This window comes from Pocillopora damicornis, chromosome 6, assembly GCF_964200805.1.
Source record: "Pocillopora damicornis chromosome 6, jaPocDami1.2, whole genome shotgun sequence".
Taxonomy (NCBI): Eukaryota; Metazoa; Cnidaria; class Anthozoa; order Scleractinia; family Pocilloporidae; genus Pocillopora; species Pocillopora damicornis.
In genome coordinates, this window is record NC_142675.1 from 5,478,080 (window position 1) to 5,499,493 (window position 21,414).

Here is a 21,414-nt window from a genome sequence, read left to right on the forward strand (position 1 = left end):
TTTATGATCTCTTTACAAGGCATAAGATTATGTGTGCACAGTTTCTAGAGAAAGATTGCAAAAAGGTAAAAAGAATTAATGTATACTTTTCAGGCTTTTCTGCTCTGTTTTATTTCAATTTTCCATTTCTTAATACACAGTGCTACTCTTACATTGCTTTGCAATGTGCACCTACTTCTTTACTTTACTAACAGTACAGTATATACTTATAAGGTATTCAATATGTACCTTAAACTGTATAGAAGAAACTGTGATACATTACATTTCAGTCTGTGGTTTGCATTCGCATGCAAAGGAAGACCAGGTGACCAACCAAACCAAGAAGACCAAACTAACATCACCAGAATTGCATGGCAGACAGTAAGGAGAATTGTTAAGTAGATCTTGGGAGTGAGAGGTTGAAGTAGTCATCACAGACTGTAGTATTTAACAAATTTTATGACTTATCTTTCTAAACCCTTTCCTAAGGTTTGATATGAAGCAACAAAAGGTACAAACTAACAAGAAATGACATAACATTGATAAAATTAAAAAAAAACAATTAACAGCCATTTGCTTTAATTTGTCACATACCCTGAATGCTTAAAATGCTCAGAGGCAATGTCAAATGTTGACATTTTGACATATTCAAAGAACTTATAGAATCTTTTATCATCTAGCACAACTGTGGCTAAGGTCTCATGTTTGATGCATTCCCTGAGCATAATTCCATTGTTTAAAGCCACTTTGTGGCTTTCATAACTGAAACAGTAGGAAGAAAAAAAATCAAGATTAATGAAATCAAAATGGTGAAAAACAGACAGGCATTGATATAACTCTTAGTAAGGGTTAATTATTGATTGTTTTCTTCCATAAAGCTAAATTATCCACTTGCAAAAGAGATCACTAAACATTTCATCACAAACTTACCCTCTTATAAGGAAAAAAGCATGTCTTTATTTGCATAAATGTATTCCACAGTTGGACTTCAAGTTCCAATTTGTCTTCTGAGAACACTGTTAAATATTTGAGCAACATCTTTCTTGCTCTGAATGGAAAGCAAGCTAATTACTAGAGTGCATCACATTAAATAAACAGGTCTAGCAATATGTTGGCAGTCAATTGATAGAGCACATGAGGGTAGTCTTGTAAAGGGGTTTTCAATTAAATGATAGCATAAGCAAAAGGCATCATCAGAGATGGGGGAATTTTTTGGTTTCAGTTTATGTAGAACTTCTCTAAAAGTTTAATCAATAAGAAGGAGAAGAGAACTGGTGTAGTTTTTGCCATGATATCATTGGCTGGATTAGAAAGAACCAAGTTTTAAGTTTGTCAGTTGTAATTGTTCAGACATTAGATGGTCTGACTCCTGGTTGTGATCATCAGGGAAGCCCTTAGCCTTTTGGTCCCTGCGACTAACTAGTAGCTAATTTATCCTTACAATATCACCTCTGAATCAAACTTTAAAACCACAAAAATAAATGAGTTGATCATCACCTAAAGAGGCTCTTGATTGTAAAAAAAAATACTCCCTATTTGCACCTTAGCAAATGCATAAAGAACAGTATGGAGATTATGCACAATTATGTTAGGGCTCAAGGGTTAAAAAATGATTGATGTCATTGATAGATGGATGTGCAGTGCTGTATATCTCTGTTTGACTCTTTATTTGCCTTGGTGGCATATGCGAGGTGCTGATAATGCATGCTAGATGCTCTTCGGTAAAAAAAAAAGAAGCAAAAAGGGGAAAATCCAGTCGTTGTGGAAGAACTAATGAGAAATCTCCATGGAACTTGTACTAAATTTCCAAATGCATTATATATTACACCATCTGATATGATTCACAAAACTACCAGAGTGTTTCATAAAAGAAGCCATGTCACTGTATTCTGTGACGAGAATTGGCTTAAAGGAGACAAAACTTTTCATACAAATTTTTTGCATTAATTCATTCTTAGTGATTCAAAAACCAAGACGGTACAAGCACAGTAACTCATTAAGTCGATGACACACAATGGGAATTTAGCCACAAATTTAATAATAATAAGGAAAGGATACATTACTTCAAAATCTATTTTGTGAAGCTGTTGAAAGAGACCACAATTTTATGTCTCTTGTGCAAGCTGCTGGCCACATGTTCAGTCACTGGACCTTGGTCTGACAAAAAAAGTACATATTTTCTTTCTTATTATTACTTTTAATAGAAGTATTTTTTCTTTTTGTGAGTAGAAAGCAGAAAAAAAAGGAAGGAAGGGGAAAGCACTTAAGATAAAAACCTCTGACAAAAATTACATGGACTGCTAGCTTATTTTAAGGTTAATGCCAACCTACGAAGAACCATTGGTAAGAATTACATTCGTTTGCATCTTTCTTTCTTTTTTTTGAGAAATCCCAGACAACTATAGCACAGGAGAGCACAGGTAGGTGAGCACAAATGTTCAACTTGATAACCTTTTTAAAAAAAGCTTCCCATGAGAGGAACTGGAAATGTCAATGAAGGCAAAGCCGGCAATGAGGGCTGTCACTGCTGAGACTGTGGGTAGTGGTGACCTCATGATCATGAGATGTAATGATGTACTCAAAAGAAAAATGAAAATACCTCCAGATCCATACAAAATTGTCTTCATAGCATTTAGAGTCTTAGCAAGTTCTTCAACTGCCTAAAAGTAATCATTATCATTTCAATTTTTACTTGGTGACATTAACAATTAAAGATACATTTGAGAAAAATATTAATGGACAATAACACTAATTAACCAATAATTACTTAGAGTCTTCTTCAGGTGAATGGTGCAAAGGTTTAAAAGGTAAAATAAAAAATGAATCTGACCATTCTTATTTACACTGAGAAAATGTGTAAAATGCTAAAATAAGTATACTAGGTGGATCAATTTGAAGTTTTGACATCCCCCCTGGGCTAGCTCCTACCCCCCAGGCATTTGAACCTTTGAAGATTGGTTTGTTAAAATTCCCACCCCCCAGGCCAAAAATTTTGTTCAAATACCCCACCTAATTTATTTGCAACAGGCAAAATCAGTGACTGTGACTTTATACACACTGAACAAGCTGTAAAATCTAGACCTTGTAGACATTATAGACCAGCCAGGCAAGGTTCAAATTACACACCCAGCAGACACAGACAAAATGTCAAATGCCTGTGAGTTGCCTAGGAAGGGAAGGGAGGGGGGAGGAAGGGGATGTTGAGGCTTTGAATTGATCACCACACAAGAAATAAGAACCCTAAAATTTACATTTTCACACAATTCAAGTACAATGACCCATAATTTGTGCTTTTCTGATTTTTCTTAACCTTGATGAATAATGAATGGCTGTAATGTTATTTACCAGTAATATCTTGCAGGCAAATTGTTTGTATATTATATTGTAACATGCCTGATGACCAAGGCAAAGGGGGGAGTTTCTAAAGAAACTGCAGTGCTGCATTGGGTGGGGGGGGGGGGGGGGGAGACAGTTGAAGATAATTTGGTTTTGTCAACTGAGTTCATATCGTAAATTGGCCACTGTAAAGAGTATCTAAAGCCAATGTTTCAAGCATTACTCCTATGTCAGAGCACATAATGATGGGCTAACACTAAACATCAGCTTTAGAAATTCACTATGGTGGCCAATTTACATTTAACCCCTTAACTCCCATGAGTGACCAAGACAGAATTTCTTCTTACAATATCAATACAATATGAACCAGCTAAATGATGAGAATAAAGAAAAATATCAATTTGTGGATAACTAGTCAATCCAGTACTAAATTCTCTAAACTTACATCACAAGAATTGTATGGTTGACAGTGAGGAGAATTACAAATTTGATCTGGGATTTAAAGGGCTAATTTGTCAACTCAATTGATAAAAACCAAATTATCTTGTAATGACTAAGTTAGAAAATATTTGGCTATCTGCCAGTCAATAAGTTTATATTATACTATAAAAAGACAACACCTCGCCTTGTCATATTTTGCAGTTCCAGTGGACTCAGTAGCGATAACTTGTTACAAGTAGTCATTAGCAATCTTTGCAGTGAGTTCTACAGGACTCTTTTTAGATGAGCCAAATAAAGGCATGATTCTATCAGAGTGTTGATCTCAGTCCCTGCATAGAGTCAACTTTTTAAAATCTACGTTTGCCTTTCAGGAGAATATTAGAAAAGGTGTCACAGATTATGCGTGGGGTTCATGTGAAACTTTATTGGTCATTAAACTTTTGAAAATTGCTATAATTTTTTTTCCTTAGAATAGGCCACTGACATACAGGAGGATGACTTTGCAACAATAATAATTGCACATACTGTAAATCATAGGCAAGACAGTTGTAGTTAAATGAAACTTGGAATAAACAACTAATAAGGCTTCAAAATGTGCTATTTGCAAGATCAAATGGTCAGACTCTGAACCTCACAGTTTGTGTGTCATAGAAGGATGCCTGAAGAAATTCCTTTCTTGTAGGAAATTGACTTTGAAGGTCTAAAAGGCCTGATGATACTTCAAAATGGATTAACCTACTAAGGTTGTTCCTGAAGGCCTGATTTCTTGATGCCTCCTATTAAAAAAAAATATCTCATGTACTTTAAGGGAGAACTGCCGGACCACAATCATAGTATTTTTAGGTCAACTTTCCTAAAGCTAGTGTTCATGTTAGACAACTACTCATTAAAGATCTGCATATGCTGCCTTGTATGTTTATTTATTTAAGCCTCGAATTAAATATAGGGAATCAAGAGCTGCAATTAAATAAAATTTTTTTACTAATGTTTGCAAAATTGAGCTTGATGATCAATTCATTTAAAAACTGCCACATCAGAGACACGATTGCTTTTAAGCTTAAAAAGGAAATATTCAAAATTATTCGCTACAAATCAATGCACTACACAGTTTAAAAATAGATCGGCAGAATATTCTCATTTTCACACGACATATTGAGTGATAAAAATGATCCGAAAAGAATTCCAATAGATGAATAACCCATGGATGAACAAACCCTGCCCCTAATTGCTACCTGTAAGGTAGCGACGAGTAGATCTCAAAGCTCTGAAGAGCTCGTTCGCATGGATCAACTTATAATTCACCTTCCTAGCGCTTTACGAACGTACGTCACCACCCACGCATGTAATTTCAAGTTACAGAATGATTCCTTAAACTTGCACAATTAAAGTAACTTGCAAGCCCAGAAAATAATCTAAACAGAGGAAAGTAGCGGCTTTAAAGCGATTTGCAAATTTCATGAGCATCTAGTTATGAAATGATCAGGAAGAATGCGGATTTTTAATGCAAGTTAAGCTGATTACATCAAAGGTATTTCTCACCTAAATTGCTAGCAACCACTTCTGCTTTATACGATCAACTTTCGATTCGATCAAAGGCAGACAAAACGACTAGAAACGACTTTTTTCAATATAAACACTCCTGTTCAACTCGGAAGGAAGCGATTTACTAGCATCGATCGTTCCAGTTTCCACGGTCAAAATGGCGCTTTTTGACACATGTCATCTTCAGAGTGTCGCACATGACCCGCAAACTGTCTCTCTATTAGGGCACGCTTTTGGACACTTCTGAAAACAAATGCGACCTCTGTTTTAAGTCTTTCGTTCACTTCTTTGTAACTCTTTTTAGCGATAATTTTAGCTTTTACTGCTGGTCGTAAGCTGTCATCGTTGGATCATCGTTGATGAAGTGGATAGTTACATGGTTATTATATGATGCGATGACACATTTTTCACTGGTAGTTGTAAATTTTGGCTCTAGATCTGACATTGTTCAAATGAAAGGGAATAAAAAGAAAAGGTAATTTTTATGTGGAGATGAACTAATGAGAAAATTATTCTAGAATGTGGCATTCCCAAGCCACATGAATGTCCCATGTTTTTTCAGAAAAATTTCCACGGTCTTTTGGATAATAAAATCTTACCTTATGTTATATTGACATTTGCATTCTATGCGGTGTAAAGAAAGTCATGGTGAAATTCCTATTAAGTGAGATATTGCTGTTACCCTAAATTCCATTCTTTTAGCATCTTGACACTTAAGATTTCGCTCATTTTAGTTATTTCATTAAAAAAACCCCATTAATCCAGATTCTGTTTTATTTTTCTAACCCATCCGGTCCAAGTTATTTGAAACCGTTCCCAAATTCGGAGTTTGGTTTTGATGTTTGTTCTGGCTAACGTCGTAGACAACTCACTTAGCTACGGTCGAACTTATCTGAAACCGTTCCCAACATCCCGTTTGCTTTTGATCCGGAAATTTTATTTGACTTTCAGTTTCAAATTCCAAATTTAACTACTGCGTAAACATTTATCAAAAAGCAAGCGAGCATTAATTATATGCTCATTCGGCGAATTTATCGGCTTGTGCAGTCGTTGGAAACCTTGCAAATCATCACCACTTTAGTTTACAGAGAAAATTGAGTTTTCACTAACTTCAGTCTCATTTAGACGGTTGTGTATATCTATCGATCCTTGAAGATGCTATCAACTTCCCAAATTCGGAGTGTGGTTTTGATTTTGTAAACTTTGTCCTGTTTACTGGGGATAGAACTCTGACGAACGAGACTCAATTAAACTGTTTTATTTCGCTCTCGTATTCGCTTATTTACATCAGGTGTGTAAAAAGCTACTCTGCAAAATTTGTAAGAAATCACTCTCTTATACGATATTTTCTACATTTTGATTGGTTGTTGCCGAGTACTGATTTAAAAGGGTCATTCAAGGTTGCGTTAATTATGTAAACCATTCAATGTCCATAGTGTTCGCACTCATCATCTGACATGTGTCACGCACGAATCACTGTCTCCGACATTGATAGTTGCTCTGGCTCACGTCGTAAACAACTCGTTTAGCTACGGCCCTGAAATCCAATGTAACTGGCATTGTTCTGTCCACAAGGCTGATCTAACAGAGCTTACGCGAGAAATGGAGAATCTCCCAAGATCGTCGCCATCTACATTGGTGGAGGATGGCAGAAATATATATACATAATATATATAACAACTCGAGGACAGAGGGACGTAAATGCAGACAGCGAAGAAGTGATTTTAGAAAATGAAGACTACATGGAGCTTGTGATCATGTAGTTCTTAAAGATATCAGTTTGTGGCTGGAAAAACATGGTAATTTGGCATTATCAACTGAGTTGATGATGTAAATTGGCCACCGTAAAGAGTTTCAAAGCTGACGTTCCGAGCGTTCGTCAGCTTAACACTTTGCTCGAGCAATCCAACGCCGAAATTAAAAACAAACATGGTTAAACCTCGGAAACGACGATTCCATTTCATCGAAAGTGATTCGGACACAGACTGAACAATTCTTTGAACTGTTTAGCCGGACTTGAAGATATGAAGATATCATTGCATATTATTGTTTTGATCGTATGCGGTTGTTTTGATCAAACGCTCGGTTTGAATAAATTTTATCTGCACTTGATGCGCGCGCTTTGCTTATGCTTATGATAAGCCATCGCGTATTTTTCCATGTATATAATTAATTTTGTTAGTCTTGAAGAAAATTTACTCATGCTTATTTATTCCAAATTGCACTCGAAATCATGTGATTACCTATACTAATATACTATTGTCTGGGTATATCAATATGGTGGTTGTTCCATCATGTGGTTAAGTGAAGCCCTTTGCAATGTTATTGTTATAATAACCATCTCTTTTTACAATGGTTAACACTTTAGACCCCAAGATTGATTGTATCACATTTCTTCTCACAATTTTCTCACGACTAAAGATCTGAGAATCTAGGAAATGATCACAGAAAAGAGACTGCCATCTTGAACAATCACTCACAATCTTTGTTCTAAGATATGCGAGGAGACCAGAGATAAGAGTTTATATGTTGATCAAGGTGCTTTAAGAGTTCAACTTGATAAGTTTGTTCCTTTCATAAGAGTGCATCTACAAATTAGGCTGAAGGCGAGTAGTTTTACAAATAAACAGCATTTCATTTCGTGAAGATTTGTTAAATCCGTTATAATTACAAAAACAAACCAAAGTTGTGTTCCTTTACATTATATTCTGTTACTAGTTCCATAGCCATTAGTAATTCCTAATTTAAAATACTGTAATAAAGAAAGTTTTGGAGGGATAGAATATAAACCATCTTTGTTTACGTCATGAGGATGACCCAGTGATTTTCGAAACGCGTCATATTAAGATTAGATTTGAAAAGTAATGTTCTCTGGTTGTTTGAATAAAATTTGTTCGTTAATAAATATACTTTGTGTTTGACACTAACTCTGTTGTCACTTAAGGATTCCTTATCACAACAGGCCCGGCCAAAAGCAAACAACAAAAAACACTTGTAAAAGCTTGGACTGGATGAGGAGAGAGAGAGAGGGTTGGGTCTGACAATAAATAATGCCAAGAAAAACCTGAAACCAGTGTTAAAGGGTGAAGAGGAGGAAAATGGGGGGCAGGGGGCAGGGATAAAGGTAGATGAAGCGGGAAGGAGGAAGGATAATTTTCCAAATGAATTTTTGGTCGTGGATAAGAACTTTCATGGAGAAGGCAATCCAAGAGCACGGACGCAAAATAATTGGTTCTAATTGACAACTATACACACTCTTGGCGAATCGAGATCAACCGAACACCACACAGTTCACGCCAAGTTGTCTGCTAGGACCCAAATAGCAGATATCTTTCCCTTCTTCTTTTTAAGCTAATATTGTTAAAAATATCCTTTCTTATACGTCAGTGATAATATGAGCGCATCGTGCATCAGTTAAAAACAAATTCCTATGTAGCCACTTTTCCCGATTTCCTTCCGAAGCGCTTCCGCCTTGTGATGCCGTCATAACGTGCCTAGCTTCTCAAGCCAGTCCAGCGTCACGAGCCATTTTGTAGAAGATTCCCTGCTGGGCCAACAGAGCCTGTGGAGTGTCAAATTCCATCATGAAACCCTTGTCTAGCACCATAATCCTGGAAAAAAAAAACAAGACTCGCATATCACTCAGTGTTCTGTTCATTCCGAGAACTCCTCCTCTTGAGGAAAAAGGATCAAGGTCAGTATCTGAGCAACTATGCACCTACCCCTCCCCTAACCCAATATTAACCCAAACTTGTTATCGGTTGACTGTTGTTGAGTTAAGGGAGGGGTAGGTGCGCAGTTACTGATAGCACATGAATTAGAATTCACTAATTTCATCCAAAAGATATGCGACTTGAATATTCACATTTCCGGCTGAGTATAACCTTCACAGGAAACCAAAAGTGCCACGGCCACGTAATGAGAATTCACCTAAATTTCCATTCAGTAATGTACAAATATTAAGCAAAAGAGGCATCATTTCTAGACTGGAACTCAACTTCCCCCTTCATTCTATCACCCCTGGGAAAAGCTTTATCCTTACCACATCAACATGTGAGGAGACAAGTAACAAGTGCACAGAGAATTATCAACTAAGGAGTGCTTTACCTTGTATAGTCCATAATAGTGTTGAGCCTGTGAGCAATGGTGAACACAGTGCGGTCAGCGAACTCTCGCCGAATCGTGTGCTGGATGAGTTCATCAGTTTCCAGGTCCACTGCGGCCGTGGCTTCGTCTAGAACCAGGATCTTACTTTTACGGAGCAGCGCACGCGCTAAGCACACCAATTGCCGCTGACCAACACTGAAAGAATGGCAAAAATGACCGATTATCTCTGGATATTCAGTAAAACTTGTCCGAAAAATCCCAACATTCAAAATGAAGACGAGTACAAGACTTTTCATACGCAGTAAGTTTTATGTACATACAAATACAAAAGTCATTTTCTCGTCAAAGACTTTAAACTTTACCTCGTTTTAAATCAGTGGATTTGAGCATCTTGGAAATGGGCTATTTCTTAATTGATAAGCACTTAGAGCTGGGTGAGAAAATATGAATAAAGGGGGTAAGTTTCTAAAGAAATCGTAGTGCTGCGTCGGTGGGAGAGTATATCAGGGTAATTTAGTATTATCAACTGAGTTGAAAACGTAAATTGGCCGCCGTAAAGAGTTCCAAAGCTGACGTTTCGAGCGTTAGCCCTTCATCATTCCAAACTTATTACCTTAAATTTTCGCCTCCTTCAGTCACGGGATGTAAAAGACCCTCTTCCAGTCCTGACACAAAGTTCTTCAAATGACTCATCTCTAGAATCTTCCAAAGCTCCTCGTCCGTGTGACTGTCAAACGGATCCAAATTGACACGTAGCGTTCCAGAAAACAACACGGGATCCTACATCGCAATCGGTGATACAACCATAACTAAATTCTATGTACAATAACAATACGTTTTCTAAAAAAAAAGAATTTCATCAGCGATATCAAAACCACTAATAGCTTGTCATTCTATAATTCTGTCAACATAGTGACATGGGTTCACCAATCTATATGTTCGCTATGCAAACTTATGTAGTGCCCAAGTATTTTAGTCTACCTGTGGAATGATAGTAAGCCGTGACCGCAGATCCTGAAGACCAATCTTGGCGATATCCACACCATCGATAACAATTCGTCCACCGGCCCTCTCAAGAATACGAAACAAGGCTAAAGTAAGAGTTGACTTGCCTGCACCTGTGCGACCGACGATACCGACCTGAAATGTATGTAAACTTCGTAAGTAAAACTGCAGTTCTACTAGAAAGGTTTCCGTGATAAGTGCAGTTGTCAGGGAAAACCTTGCTCAAATTAATATGAGCAAAGAAAAAAAAATGGCGACCAGAAGGTGTTGAAAAATGAAGGCTTTCCTTTGATGCCTTCAATCCTTTCTCTCGTGACCATCAATTAAAAAGTTAATGAAAATAAAACGCTCTAAAGTTCAGGAAAAAAACAAAAATTGGGCTGTTTATATGATACATTCTCAGGGATACAGGAAGATTGCAAACCATCAGCCATGAAACTACTGAATTTCTTGGTACATGTGCACTAAAAAATTACAAACTGGCATCTTTTATTTGTACTGAATGAGTTTATTGAGGTTTTCCTTCTAGAACGAAACACTTATTCTGGACGACCTTTTGTACCTGTCTAAAGTAAACGCGGTACAACACTGATATCAGTATGAATCCTCTTTAGGAGTGAGGGAAGCATAGAAACAGTACGTAAATACTTGTTTTTACAAGCTAAATTATTTTGCATGTAAACGCGGTATGAAATTCATTTCGTTCCGGAACGAAACCCATTTTGGAATAATGTTAAAAGGTACCTTAGGGATGGACCATTAGATTTTCGATGCGGGGGGGGGGAGGGGGGGGGGCGGTCTTTTGCCAATTGCACTATGTGTTTTCTTCCCTCAAGCCTGTGCTCGATGATTTTGTTGTTGGGTTACTGCCCAACACCCAACACCCAACACCCAACACCCAACACCCAACACCCAACACCCAACACCCAACACCCAACACCCAACACCCAACACCCAACACCCAACACCCAACACCCAACACCCAACACCCAACACCCAACACCCACCCAGTTTACTGCAAATTTGACATGAAAATAATTCTGATGCCTCTTTGAAAAGAAAAAAAGGCGTGATCAGTGGACATCGCAAGATCTCTGGCTCTGTTACAAAAGAATACTTAATGCACTAGAAGTGCACACATCGAGTTCTGGATTCACTTGAATAGTCTGTTTAACAAATGCAGACGTACGGTTATTTTAATCCCAACCAAATTATGTCAAGACGAACAAAACAAAAAAAAGTACAGCCGTCCTGCCTCGCAGCAGGATAGATTTTGTCAGCATAAAAATCTGACAGATCAGTGCCTAAAAGTTTTTATAAGTAAATAACCAGTTCACGTGAATTTTACGAGTTGGCAAATCACATCTTTTGTTTTTAGGTGCTGACAGGGTTGGTGGGGCAGGGGGGAGAGGAGTTTATCGGAAATGGGTGAGGATGCTTGTCGTACCTTTCAGGGGTAAAAATCAGTTATCTGGTATCTTTAACGGTGTCTCAAACTTTAGACCCGGCTGGTACCTTTTAGGATGTTTTTCGCACAATAAAATACCTGAAATAAGCATCAGTACTAGGACGATTTTAATGATCTCACTTGAGCCTCTGGAGCACATCGATGAAGGAGTTCTTATTTTCGGGATTTTTCGATTTTTTTGTTTTTAAATTAGTACTTTTTAGGGTTAGATATCAGTTGTTACCACTCCCACACGGATAAGGCTCAGGTACCTTTATAATTTTATAGGGGTCGTTTTCGAAATTCCCGGTGCGCACCCTCGCCTGGGGGGTGCTGATACGCGCAGCGCAGTTGAAATTTAGCCCGGACAAATTTTGATGTGATTTTCGGTGAAGAGAAAAAAGTTCTGTCAGCGTCTTGTAAGGGCCCTTTACCGTTGCGTGCTTAATTACGCGTCCCGCCAGACGGCGGGAAGCTCACAAAGTGCTCAGACATTAATATAGAAAACTCCGCCTCTGTCTGGATTTTTGGTAGCCTATTGACCAATTCCCAATCGAGACCTTAGTCTGGCGGGACGTGTAATTTTGCACAAGGTGGTAAGTAGCCAGGTTATATGGATTTTCCAGACGTCTTGCGCACTATCCGTGGTACACGCTTGCCAATTCCCCAATAGGCATTTGGAATCGACTTAACCCTACCTTTACCATGGCCGTACACTTCTTTTGGCACTCTACATCTACTAATGGAACCACGAATATTTCTTTGCCAGCTTCAATAATGACGGGGGAGTAACTTTAGATGATAAAACAAAGGATTATGCCGACATAAATACCGGAGGTCAAGTAAATTCGTTACATGAGGTCACACAACTCGGGTAATATTCAGGGTGAAATTTGCATATTTGAGCGGTAGAACAAGAAAGAAGAAAGAAAACAGAAGGTCAAAGGTTGTTTTTGATGATTCATTTGCAAAACTTACACTTGATAGATAAGAATGTCAAACCAAAATCGAAGACGGTAGCCTGCTCCAGTCTTCCAGTCGGTAAAACGCACTGCGATGTTAAAGAATTACGTACAATTCAAACCTACCTCCTTTTTCGCCCCCATCCAAGCTTCTCGCTTTTTTCGCTCTACCACCACTATATTACTTTTAATTTTATTATAGCGCTCCGTTTAACAGTGTTCCACTAACTGAACGCCTGGAAAAGGTTACAGTGATAGATGCCAAATTGTATGTTACAAGCGTCAGTAAATCTCGCGACGATCTAATCTAACTCCCGGACACAAATTATTTACCCGTACTCAAATACTCTTTGGATTTTTTTTTCAATTGAGAGTAATTAATTAAAACGTGGTGTGCGTGTAAGTACTGCAACCGTGAGTATTTTGTGATGGAGCTTAACTACCGTAATATTTCCGGCCGTTTACCCGCGGGTAATCTGTTGATTTTGCAATAAACGCGAGCCACTGCGGGTAATAGGGAGGTGCGGGTCATGTGACAATTTTAAAATCTACTGGTAGTTGGATTGAAAAAATTATCACCAACACGCGTTTCCCCCTCTCAAATGAATTTTATTGTATTAAGAGTGCCACAAAGCGGCACGTAAACATGATGCCGACTCGAGTTTATTTCACGCATAATCATTTGCATGACGAACAAATTGCTATCGGCAATCGTGAAAACAAAACCTTGATGGTGCCAAAAATAATCCAAAGATATCCGGCGCATCAGTAACAAATTTCCATTTAACACTAGCTTGAGCTAGAGAGAATTTTCCCGTTTTGGGGGACTTGTTAGGCCCAATAGAACCGGGGATGTCGATTTTTTTCAGAAATCGCCGACAGTACTTTATAATTCTAGTATTAACACTCGCCCAGCTTTCTTGCTTGCTTGGGCTCTTAAATTTATCATCATTTTTGCATTCCTTTTTTCGGTCTTTTAGATCGTATAATCTCGCTGCCATTTCTGTTATTGGTGCATTCTATGTGTAAAGAGAGTCATGATAAAATTGTTATTGAATGTGATTCTGTTGTTACCCTTAGTTCCACTCTTTTAGGATCATAACAAATTTAGATTTTACTCATTTTAAAAATTTCATTCAATAACAAAGTACAATTAACTCAGGCTCTGTTTAATTAACAAAGTATCACTTGGCAGGAACCCTCCTGCATTAACGCAATTTAAGGAATTATCCCATCCGCTCTAAGTTATCGGCTAGTGAGGCTGAAGCCGTTCCCATCAGCCCATTTGCTTCCGGTCATTTTATTTGACTTTCAGTTTCAATTTCTTAACTATCCGGTCATTTTATTTGACTTTCAGTTTCAATTTCTTAACTATCCGGTCATTTTATTTGACTTTCAGTTTCAATTTCTAAATTTAAGTATCGTGTGAACATTTATCAAAACGCAAGCGAGCGAAGATATTGCTTACTCGGCGAATTCATCCGCTTGGGCAGTCATCGCAAACCTTGCAAATCAACACGGCTTTTGTTTGAAGGAGAGGACAATAGTCTCATTTAGACGGTTGTGGACATCTAACGATCCTTGACCGAAGATGCTCTCAACTTTTCAAATTCGTTTTGTGGTTTTGATAGCTACTCTGGGTCATGTCGTGGACAACTCGCCTAGCTACCGTAACAGCCCCGGCAGTGAAATACGATGTAAGTGGAATTGTTTTGTCCACATGGCTGATCTAACGATGCTTAAAAGAGAAATGGCGAATTCAACAACAGCGAACAACAAATTAATCAAGCTTAGCGTACAGTACGAGAAGCTAATAGACGACAAATGCACGAACAAGATGTCTGTTAACTCAAGCGAATCCTCTTCTGAACATTGTCAAGTCTGTTTGGTAAACAAACTACTCTCTAACTCAATGACATCGAATAAAAGCGCGATAAATACATTTCTTCGCAAAGAACACAGAGAAATACGTGCCATTTGTACTTTGAAACCAGTGAGTACGATTGTTTCCAGCCCTATGGACTACAGCAACCGTTCTTCTGTCATTTGTCATCTTATTAACTTAGAACATGAATTTGAAAGCATCGATTTTCACGCTGTGGAAACAGATCCTCATGGACTGTGCATGAATTTTACCATACCAGACAGGACGAACAGCATTAAACGACTTCAAGGAGCTTTCGATCTCAGGAGATGGCCAAAGATGGTGTTGGATTTATTCTCTACTGTATTCCTCTTTGTTTTTGTAAATTACTCTCCGGCCTTTCTTTGTCTGCTCTACCCGACGGAAATCTTGCAAGATGGCGTTACTCATATAATTCTTGAGGGAGCAAGTCCCGTTAGTCTCAGGAGCATTGCGGGAAATTTTTTTTTTTCTGGAGAAGAGGGAATTTGGTGCAAGGCAAAAACATTCATTTTGAGAGTTTTTATCATACCTCTTCCGTTTATTGTCTTTGCAACCGTCTTTATCGATTTTGAAATTAATATGTCTTCCACTATTGTCATCATAATGTCCGGTTTTTATCATTGTTTTCAGGCTTTTTGCATGTCATTTTTCTTTAAAAGGTCATTGAGAGCAGCGCCTTGTCCCCTTTGTGATGCTTTTCAGCTAAAAATCCTTTCATGTAACTATGAACTTCCTCGGTTTATGATGGACCATTTGCGCCTCCAGCCTTTGATCTTGGCAAAATATTGGAGGTTTTGGAAATGCCTTATCCTAAATTATTTCAAAATGTCTGTCACGGTGATTCCTTCCTACAGATGCTCTATAGGTTTTACGATTCGTCTTGTATTATTGATCTCTTTGTTGCCCTGTATATCCGTTGTGGCAGCAATGTTATTTATTTATGTAGGTTGTTGTACTGCTCCTATACTTTCCTTATGTATGTATCAATTCATGCTGAGACAGCCACTAAATTCAAAAAAGCTTATGTTATTCAGCTTCATGCGTTATAGCTTCTTTTTTTTTTCGGTGTTTGGTGTCTTTGTTCTTTTGGGATTAGCAGCTTTTAGTGCTCAGAATGCTTTAGTACGTGTTTTCCTACTCTCTCTCTCAGAGGAACATCTTCCTTACGTGGCTTGTTTGGTTTCTGTCTTGTATTACATTTGGTCAAGCTACAGCTCTTTTACAGAAACATACCACGAGCTTGCCCTGGCTTTGTACGATTGCTACAAGGACTCAAAAAGAACCCAATTTCAAGATGTTCCTTCCACCTCTGATCAGCTGCTAGAACTACCTAACAATACACGCGATCTTGACAACGTGATGGCAATTCCAAAAGAACTCTTCGGAATAGCATGTGAAGAACTTTTGCCTGTCAGGGAAGGTGTCTATAAATTAATTTTGAAGATCACAGTGATCGTGTCTACTGTGATCATTGTGTTTTTATGGGTGACAGCGTTCAGCTTTGACATGATGCCTTTGATGAAAACTTTGTTGGCGTTTCTCACTTTCGCGTTTCCCAAGATCGTAGACATCTGCGTTAATGGAGAATGGCAGAAAAAATTGCAAGAAAGAGTTATGAAGGAAAAGGTTCCAAAAATTGTGGACAAATTCATCAATGCAACTTCTATGACAACTCAAGCACAAAGGGACAGAATTGTAAGCAATGGCTTTGAGACTGAGCTTTAGACATTGAGCTTTAGATCATGTCTCTTTAAAGATACCTGTTTAAGGCGAGAAAAACAAGGTACTCTGGTTTTATCAACTGAGTTGATAATGTAAATTGGCCAGCGTTTCAAAGTTGACGTTTCGAGCGTTCATCATCAGCTCTGACGAGGGGCTAACGATCGAAACTTCAGCTTTGAAACTCTTTACGGTGGCCAATAGATGTTATCAACTCAGTTAATGATATCCAATTAACCTTTAATACTCTCCTACCGACGCAACACCACGTAGTTTCTTCAGATACTTACCCCCTTTATTCATATGGCTAGAAAAATTTTATTTACTATTAAGGCAACTTTACTGGAGCATTTTGTTTGCCTTTCAAAACCATGTTTCTATAAGCATTAATTTCGATTACCGAGGGACAAACAGTTTTCCAAAGCAAAGGAGGAGACATATAAAAAAATTTGGAAGAGTTGAATGAATGCCGGAGGAGATTATAATTGTTAACTGGAATTGGGCAACCACGCTTTTGGATCTTTTGTTCAATCAAGTCTGTATAAAAGACCGCAAAAAGCTGCAAAAATTCCTTCAAGTATGAGCATATTTTCCTCTACGAGTTGGGAAACAATTATATTTCATCTTTCCCCCTCTTTCATTTATCAAATTCAAAGATACAATCATCCACCTCGACGGCTTTAGGTTTTCAGGTCTTTCAGGTTGTGTATTATAAATTATCTGAAAATAATCGCATTGAGCGAACAAGACCTTGATATTAGTATAGGTAACAACATGTCATTTGGTTTTAATAAGAACGAGTAAATTTTTTAAAGACAACAAAATTCCACGAGCCCGTAGAGCAAGTGCTATCTGTAGTCTTTGAAATATTTTTAAGGGGTTATTACACCACATTGCACGAAAAAAAAAAGTTATTACTTCATGTAGCATGAGAATGCACTCGTTTTCAACCAATCAGAAGCGCGTAATTTTTCATGTACATCATTACATGTAATATACTGTTGTTTGGGTATATGTCAATATGGTGGTTGTGCCATCATGTGTTTATGTGAAACCCTTTGCAATGTTATTAATTGTTATAATGTACATCTCGTTATATAATGGTCAACACTTTAGACCCCAAGATTGATAGCATCACATTTCTCCTCACAATATTCTTACGAGTAAAGATCATGAGAGTCTAGGAAATGATCATAGAAAAGAGACTACTTTAAAGTTTTACTCACAATTTTTTTTCTAAGGATATGTGAGGAGACCAGATGTGAGAATTTATATGTTGATCAAGGGGCTTAAAGAGTTCAACTTGATAAGTTTGTTTCTCTCATAACTTGTTTGTAGGATAATTTTACAATGTTTTAAATGTTTCCGCCAGGGAGCAATTGTAATCGTGAATGTTAGGAGAGCATCTAAAAATTAGGTTGAAGACGAGTAGTTTAAGAAATAATCAATTCGTGAAGATTTGTTGAATCTGTTATATTTACAAAAACAGACCCGGTCTGGCAGAAGTTATGCTCCTTTTACATTATATTTTGTTACTAGTTCCATATACTTTAGTAAAAGACCGCATCCTGTAAACAATATACTTAAGTTTAATTCCTAGTTTAAAATCCTGTTATGAAGAAAGCCTTAGAAGGATAAAAATGTTACGGAATGTAAACCATCTTTGTTTACGTCATGAGGATGACCTCGTTATTTGCGAAACGTGTCATATTGAGATTAGATTTGAAAAGTAATGTTCTCTGGTTGTTTGAATACAATTTTTCGTTAATAAATATACTTTGTGTGTGCCATGCAATTCTGGTGATGTTAGTTTGGAGAATCTGGATCTCCTTATAATCCCATATTTAATATTTTTCTTTAGTCTCATCACTTTTATACTTGATATTGTAAGGAGAAATTCTGTCTTAGCCACTCGTGGTTTTATGATCTCTTTACAAGGCATAAGATTATGTGTGCACAGTTTCTAGAGAAAGATTGCAAAAAGGTAAAAAGAATTAATGTATACTTTTCAGGCTTTTCTGCTCTGTTTTATTTCAATTTTCCATTTCTTAATACACAGTGCTACTCTTACATTGCTTTGCAATGTGCACCTACTTCTTTACTTTACTAACAGTACAGTATATACTTATAAGGTATTCAATACGTACCTTAAACTGTATAGAAGAAACTGTGATACATTACATTTCAGTCTGTGGTTTGCATTCGCATGCAAAGGAAGACCAGGTGACCAACCAAACCAAGAAGACCAAACTAACATCACCAGAATTGCATGGCAGACAGTAAGGAGAATTGTTAAGTAGATCTTGAGAGTGAGAGGTTGAAGTAGTCATCACAGACTGTAGTATTTAACAAATTTTATGACTTATCTTTCTAAACCCTTTCCTAAGGTTTGATATGAAGCAACAAAAGGTACAAACTAACAAGAAATGACATAACATTAATAAAATTAAAAAAAAACAATTAACAGCCATTTGCTTTAATTTGTCACATACCCTGAATGCTTAAAATGCATCAGAGGCAATGTCAAATGTTGACATTTTGACATATTCAAAGAACTTATAGAATCTTTTATCATCTAGCACAACTGTGGCTAAGGTCTCATGTTTGATGCATTCCCTGAGCATAATTCCATTGTTTAAAGCCACTTTGTGGCTTTCATAACTGAAACGGTAGGAAGAAAAAAAATCAAGATTAATGAAATCAAAATGGTGAAAAACAGACAGGCATTGATATAACTCTTAGTAAGGGTTAATTATTGATTGTTTTCTTCCATAAAGCTAAATTATCCACTTGCAAAAGAGATCACTAAACATTTCATCACAAACTTACCCTCTTATAAGGAAAAAAGCATGTCTTTATTTGCATAAATGTATTCCACAGTTGGACTTCAAGTTCCAATTTGTCTTCTGAGAACACTGTTAAATATTTGAGCAACATCTTTCTTGCTCTGAATGGAAAGCAAGCTAATTACTAGAGTGCATCACATTAAATAAACAGGTCTAGCAATATGTTGGCAGTCAATTGATAGAGCACATGAGGGTAGTCTTGTAAAGGGGTTTTCAATTAAATGATAGCATAAGCAAAAGGCATCATCAGAGATGGGGGAATTTTTTGGTTTCAGTTTATATAGAACTTCTCTAAAAGTTTAATCAATAAGAAGGAGAAGAGAACTGGTGTAGTTTTTGCCATGATATCATTGGCTGGATTAGAAAGAACCAAGTTTTAAGTTTGTCAGTTGTAATTGTTCAGACATTAGATGGTCTGACTCCTGGTTGTGATCATCAGGGAAGCCCTTAGCCTTTTGGTCCCTGCGACTAACTAGTAGCTAATTTATCCTTACAATATCACCTCTGAATCAAACTTTAAAACCACAAAAATAAATGAGTTGATCATCACCTAAAGAGGCTCTTGATTGTAAAAAAAAATTCTCCCTATTTGCACCTTAGCAAATGCATAAAGAACAGTATGGAGATTATGCACAATTATGTTAGGGCTCAAGGGTTAAAAAATGATTGATGTCATTGATAGATGGATGTGCAGTGCTATATATCTCTGTTTGACTCTTTATTTGCCTTGGTGGCATATGCGAGGTGCTGATAATGCATGCTAGATGCTCTTCGGTAAAAAAAAAAAGAAGCAAAAAGGGGAAAATCCAGTCGTTGTGGAAGAACTAATGAGAAATCTCCATGGAACTTGTACTAAATTTCCAAATGCATTATATATTACACCATCTGATATGATTCACAAAACTACCAGAGTGTTTCATAAAAGAAGCCATGTCACTGTATTCTGTGACGAGAATTGGCTTAAAGGAGACAAAACTTTTCATACAAATTTTTTGCATTAATTCATTCTTAGTGATTCAAAAACCAAGACGGTACAAGCACAGTAACTCATTAAGTCGATGACACACAATGGGAATTTAGCCACAAATTTAATAATAATAAGGAAAGGATACATTACTTCAAAATCTATTTTGTGAAGCTGTTGAAAGAGACCACAATTTTATGTCTCTTGTGCAAGCTGCTGGCCACATGTTCAGTCACTGGACCTTGGTCTGACAAAAAAAGTACATATTTTCTTTCTTATTATTACTTTTAATAGAAGTATTTTTTCTTTTTGTGAGTAGAAAGCAGAAAAAAAAGGAAGGAAGGGGAAAGCACTTAAGATAAAAACCTCTGACAAAAATTACATGGACTGCTAGCTTATTTTAAGGTTAAATGCCAACCTACGAAGAACCATTGGTAAGAATTACATTCGTTTGCATCTTTCTTTCTTTTTTTTGAGAAATCCCAGACAACTATAGCACAGGAGAGCACAGGTAGGTGAGCACAAATGTTCAACTTGATAACCTTTTTTAAAAAAAGCTTCCCATGAGAGGAACTGGAAATGTCAATGAAGGCCGGCAATGAGGGCTGTCACTGCTGAGACTGTGGGTAGTGGTGACCTCATGATCATGAGATGTAATGATGTACTCAAAAGAAAAATGAAAATACCTCCAGATCCATACAAAATTGTCTTCATAGCATTTAGAGTCTTAGCAAGTTCTTCAACTGCCTAAAAGTAATCATTATCATTTCAATTTTTACTTGGTGACATTAACAATTAAAGATACATTTGAGAAAAATATTAATGGACAATAACACTAATTAACCAATAATTACTTAGAGTCTTCTTCAGGTGAATGGTGCAAAGGTTTAAAAGGTAAAATAAAAAATGAATCTGACCATTCTTATTTACACTGAGAAAATGTGTAAAATGCTAAAATAAGTATACTAGGTGGATCAATTTGAAGTTTTGACATCCCCCCTGGGCTAGCTCCTACCCCCCAGGCATTTGAACCTTTGAAGATTGGTTTGTTAAAATTCCCACCCCCTAGGCCAAAAATTTTGTTCAAATACCCCACCTAATTTATTTGTAACAGGAAAAATCAGTGACTGTGACTTTATACACACTGAACAAGCTGTAAA

General features: G+C 37.2%; 2 protein-coding genes and 1 long non-coding RNA gene across 3 annotated transcripts in view; 1 reads left to right on the top strand and 2 right to left on the bottom strand.

Moving 5' to 3' along the window:
* Positions 1–86: 86 nt before the first annotated feature.
* Positions 87–2,710, bottom strand: LOC149043614 (uncharacterized). Its single transcript, XR_016187921.1, has 4 exons — positions 2,579–2,710; positions 2,043–2,136; positions 910–1,027; positions 87–741 (listed from the first exon to the last, which is right to left on the bottom strand). It is a non-coding gene; the product is annotated as an uncharacterized LOC149043614 (long non-coding RNA).
* A 5,274-nt stretch (positions 2,711–7,984) lies between these two features.
* Positions 7,985–21,414, bottom strand: part of LOC113672494 (multidrug resistance-associated protein 1) — a 38,961-nt gene continuing 25,531 nt past the window's right edge. Inside the window, exons 25-28 of the mRNA XM_089210398.1 lie at positions 10,387–10,545; positions 10,019–10,185; positions 9,406–9,600; positions 7,985–8,909 (exon numbers count right to left, since the gene is read on the bottom strand). Of these exons, the coding sequence (XP_089066524.1) occupies positions 8,801–8,909; positions 9,406–9,600; positions 10,019–10,185; positions 10,387–10,545 (630 nt within the window). The 3' untranslated portion in view covers positions 7,985–8,800. The remainder of the gene's footprint in view (positions 8,910–9,405; positions 9,601–10,018; positions 10,186–10,386; positions 10,546–21,414) is intronic.
* Positions 14,277–16,585, top strand: LOC113672489 (uncharacterized). Its single transcript, XM_089210404.1, has one exon. It carries the CDS (start codon positions 14,411–14,413, stop codon positions 16,448–16,450), a length of 2,040 nt encoding a protein of 679 aa, XP_089066530.1. The 5' UTR covers positions 14,277–14,410; the 3' UTR covers positions 16,451–16,585.

What these genes read in the sequence shown, in the direction of transcription:
- LOC113672489 (XM_089210404.1), top strand. Translation starts at nt 14,411, where the DNA reads ATGCTCTCAACTTTTCAAATTCGTTTTGTGGTTTTGATAGCTACTCTG.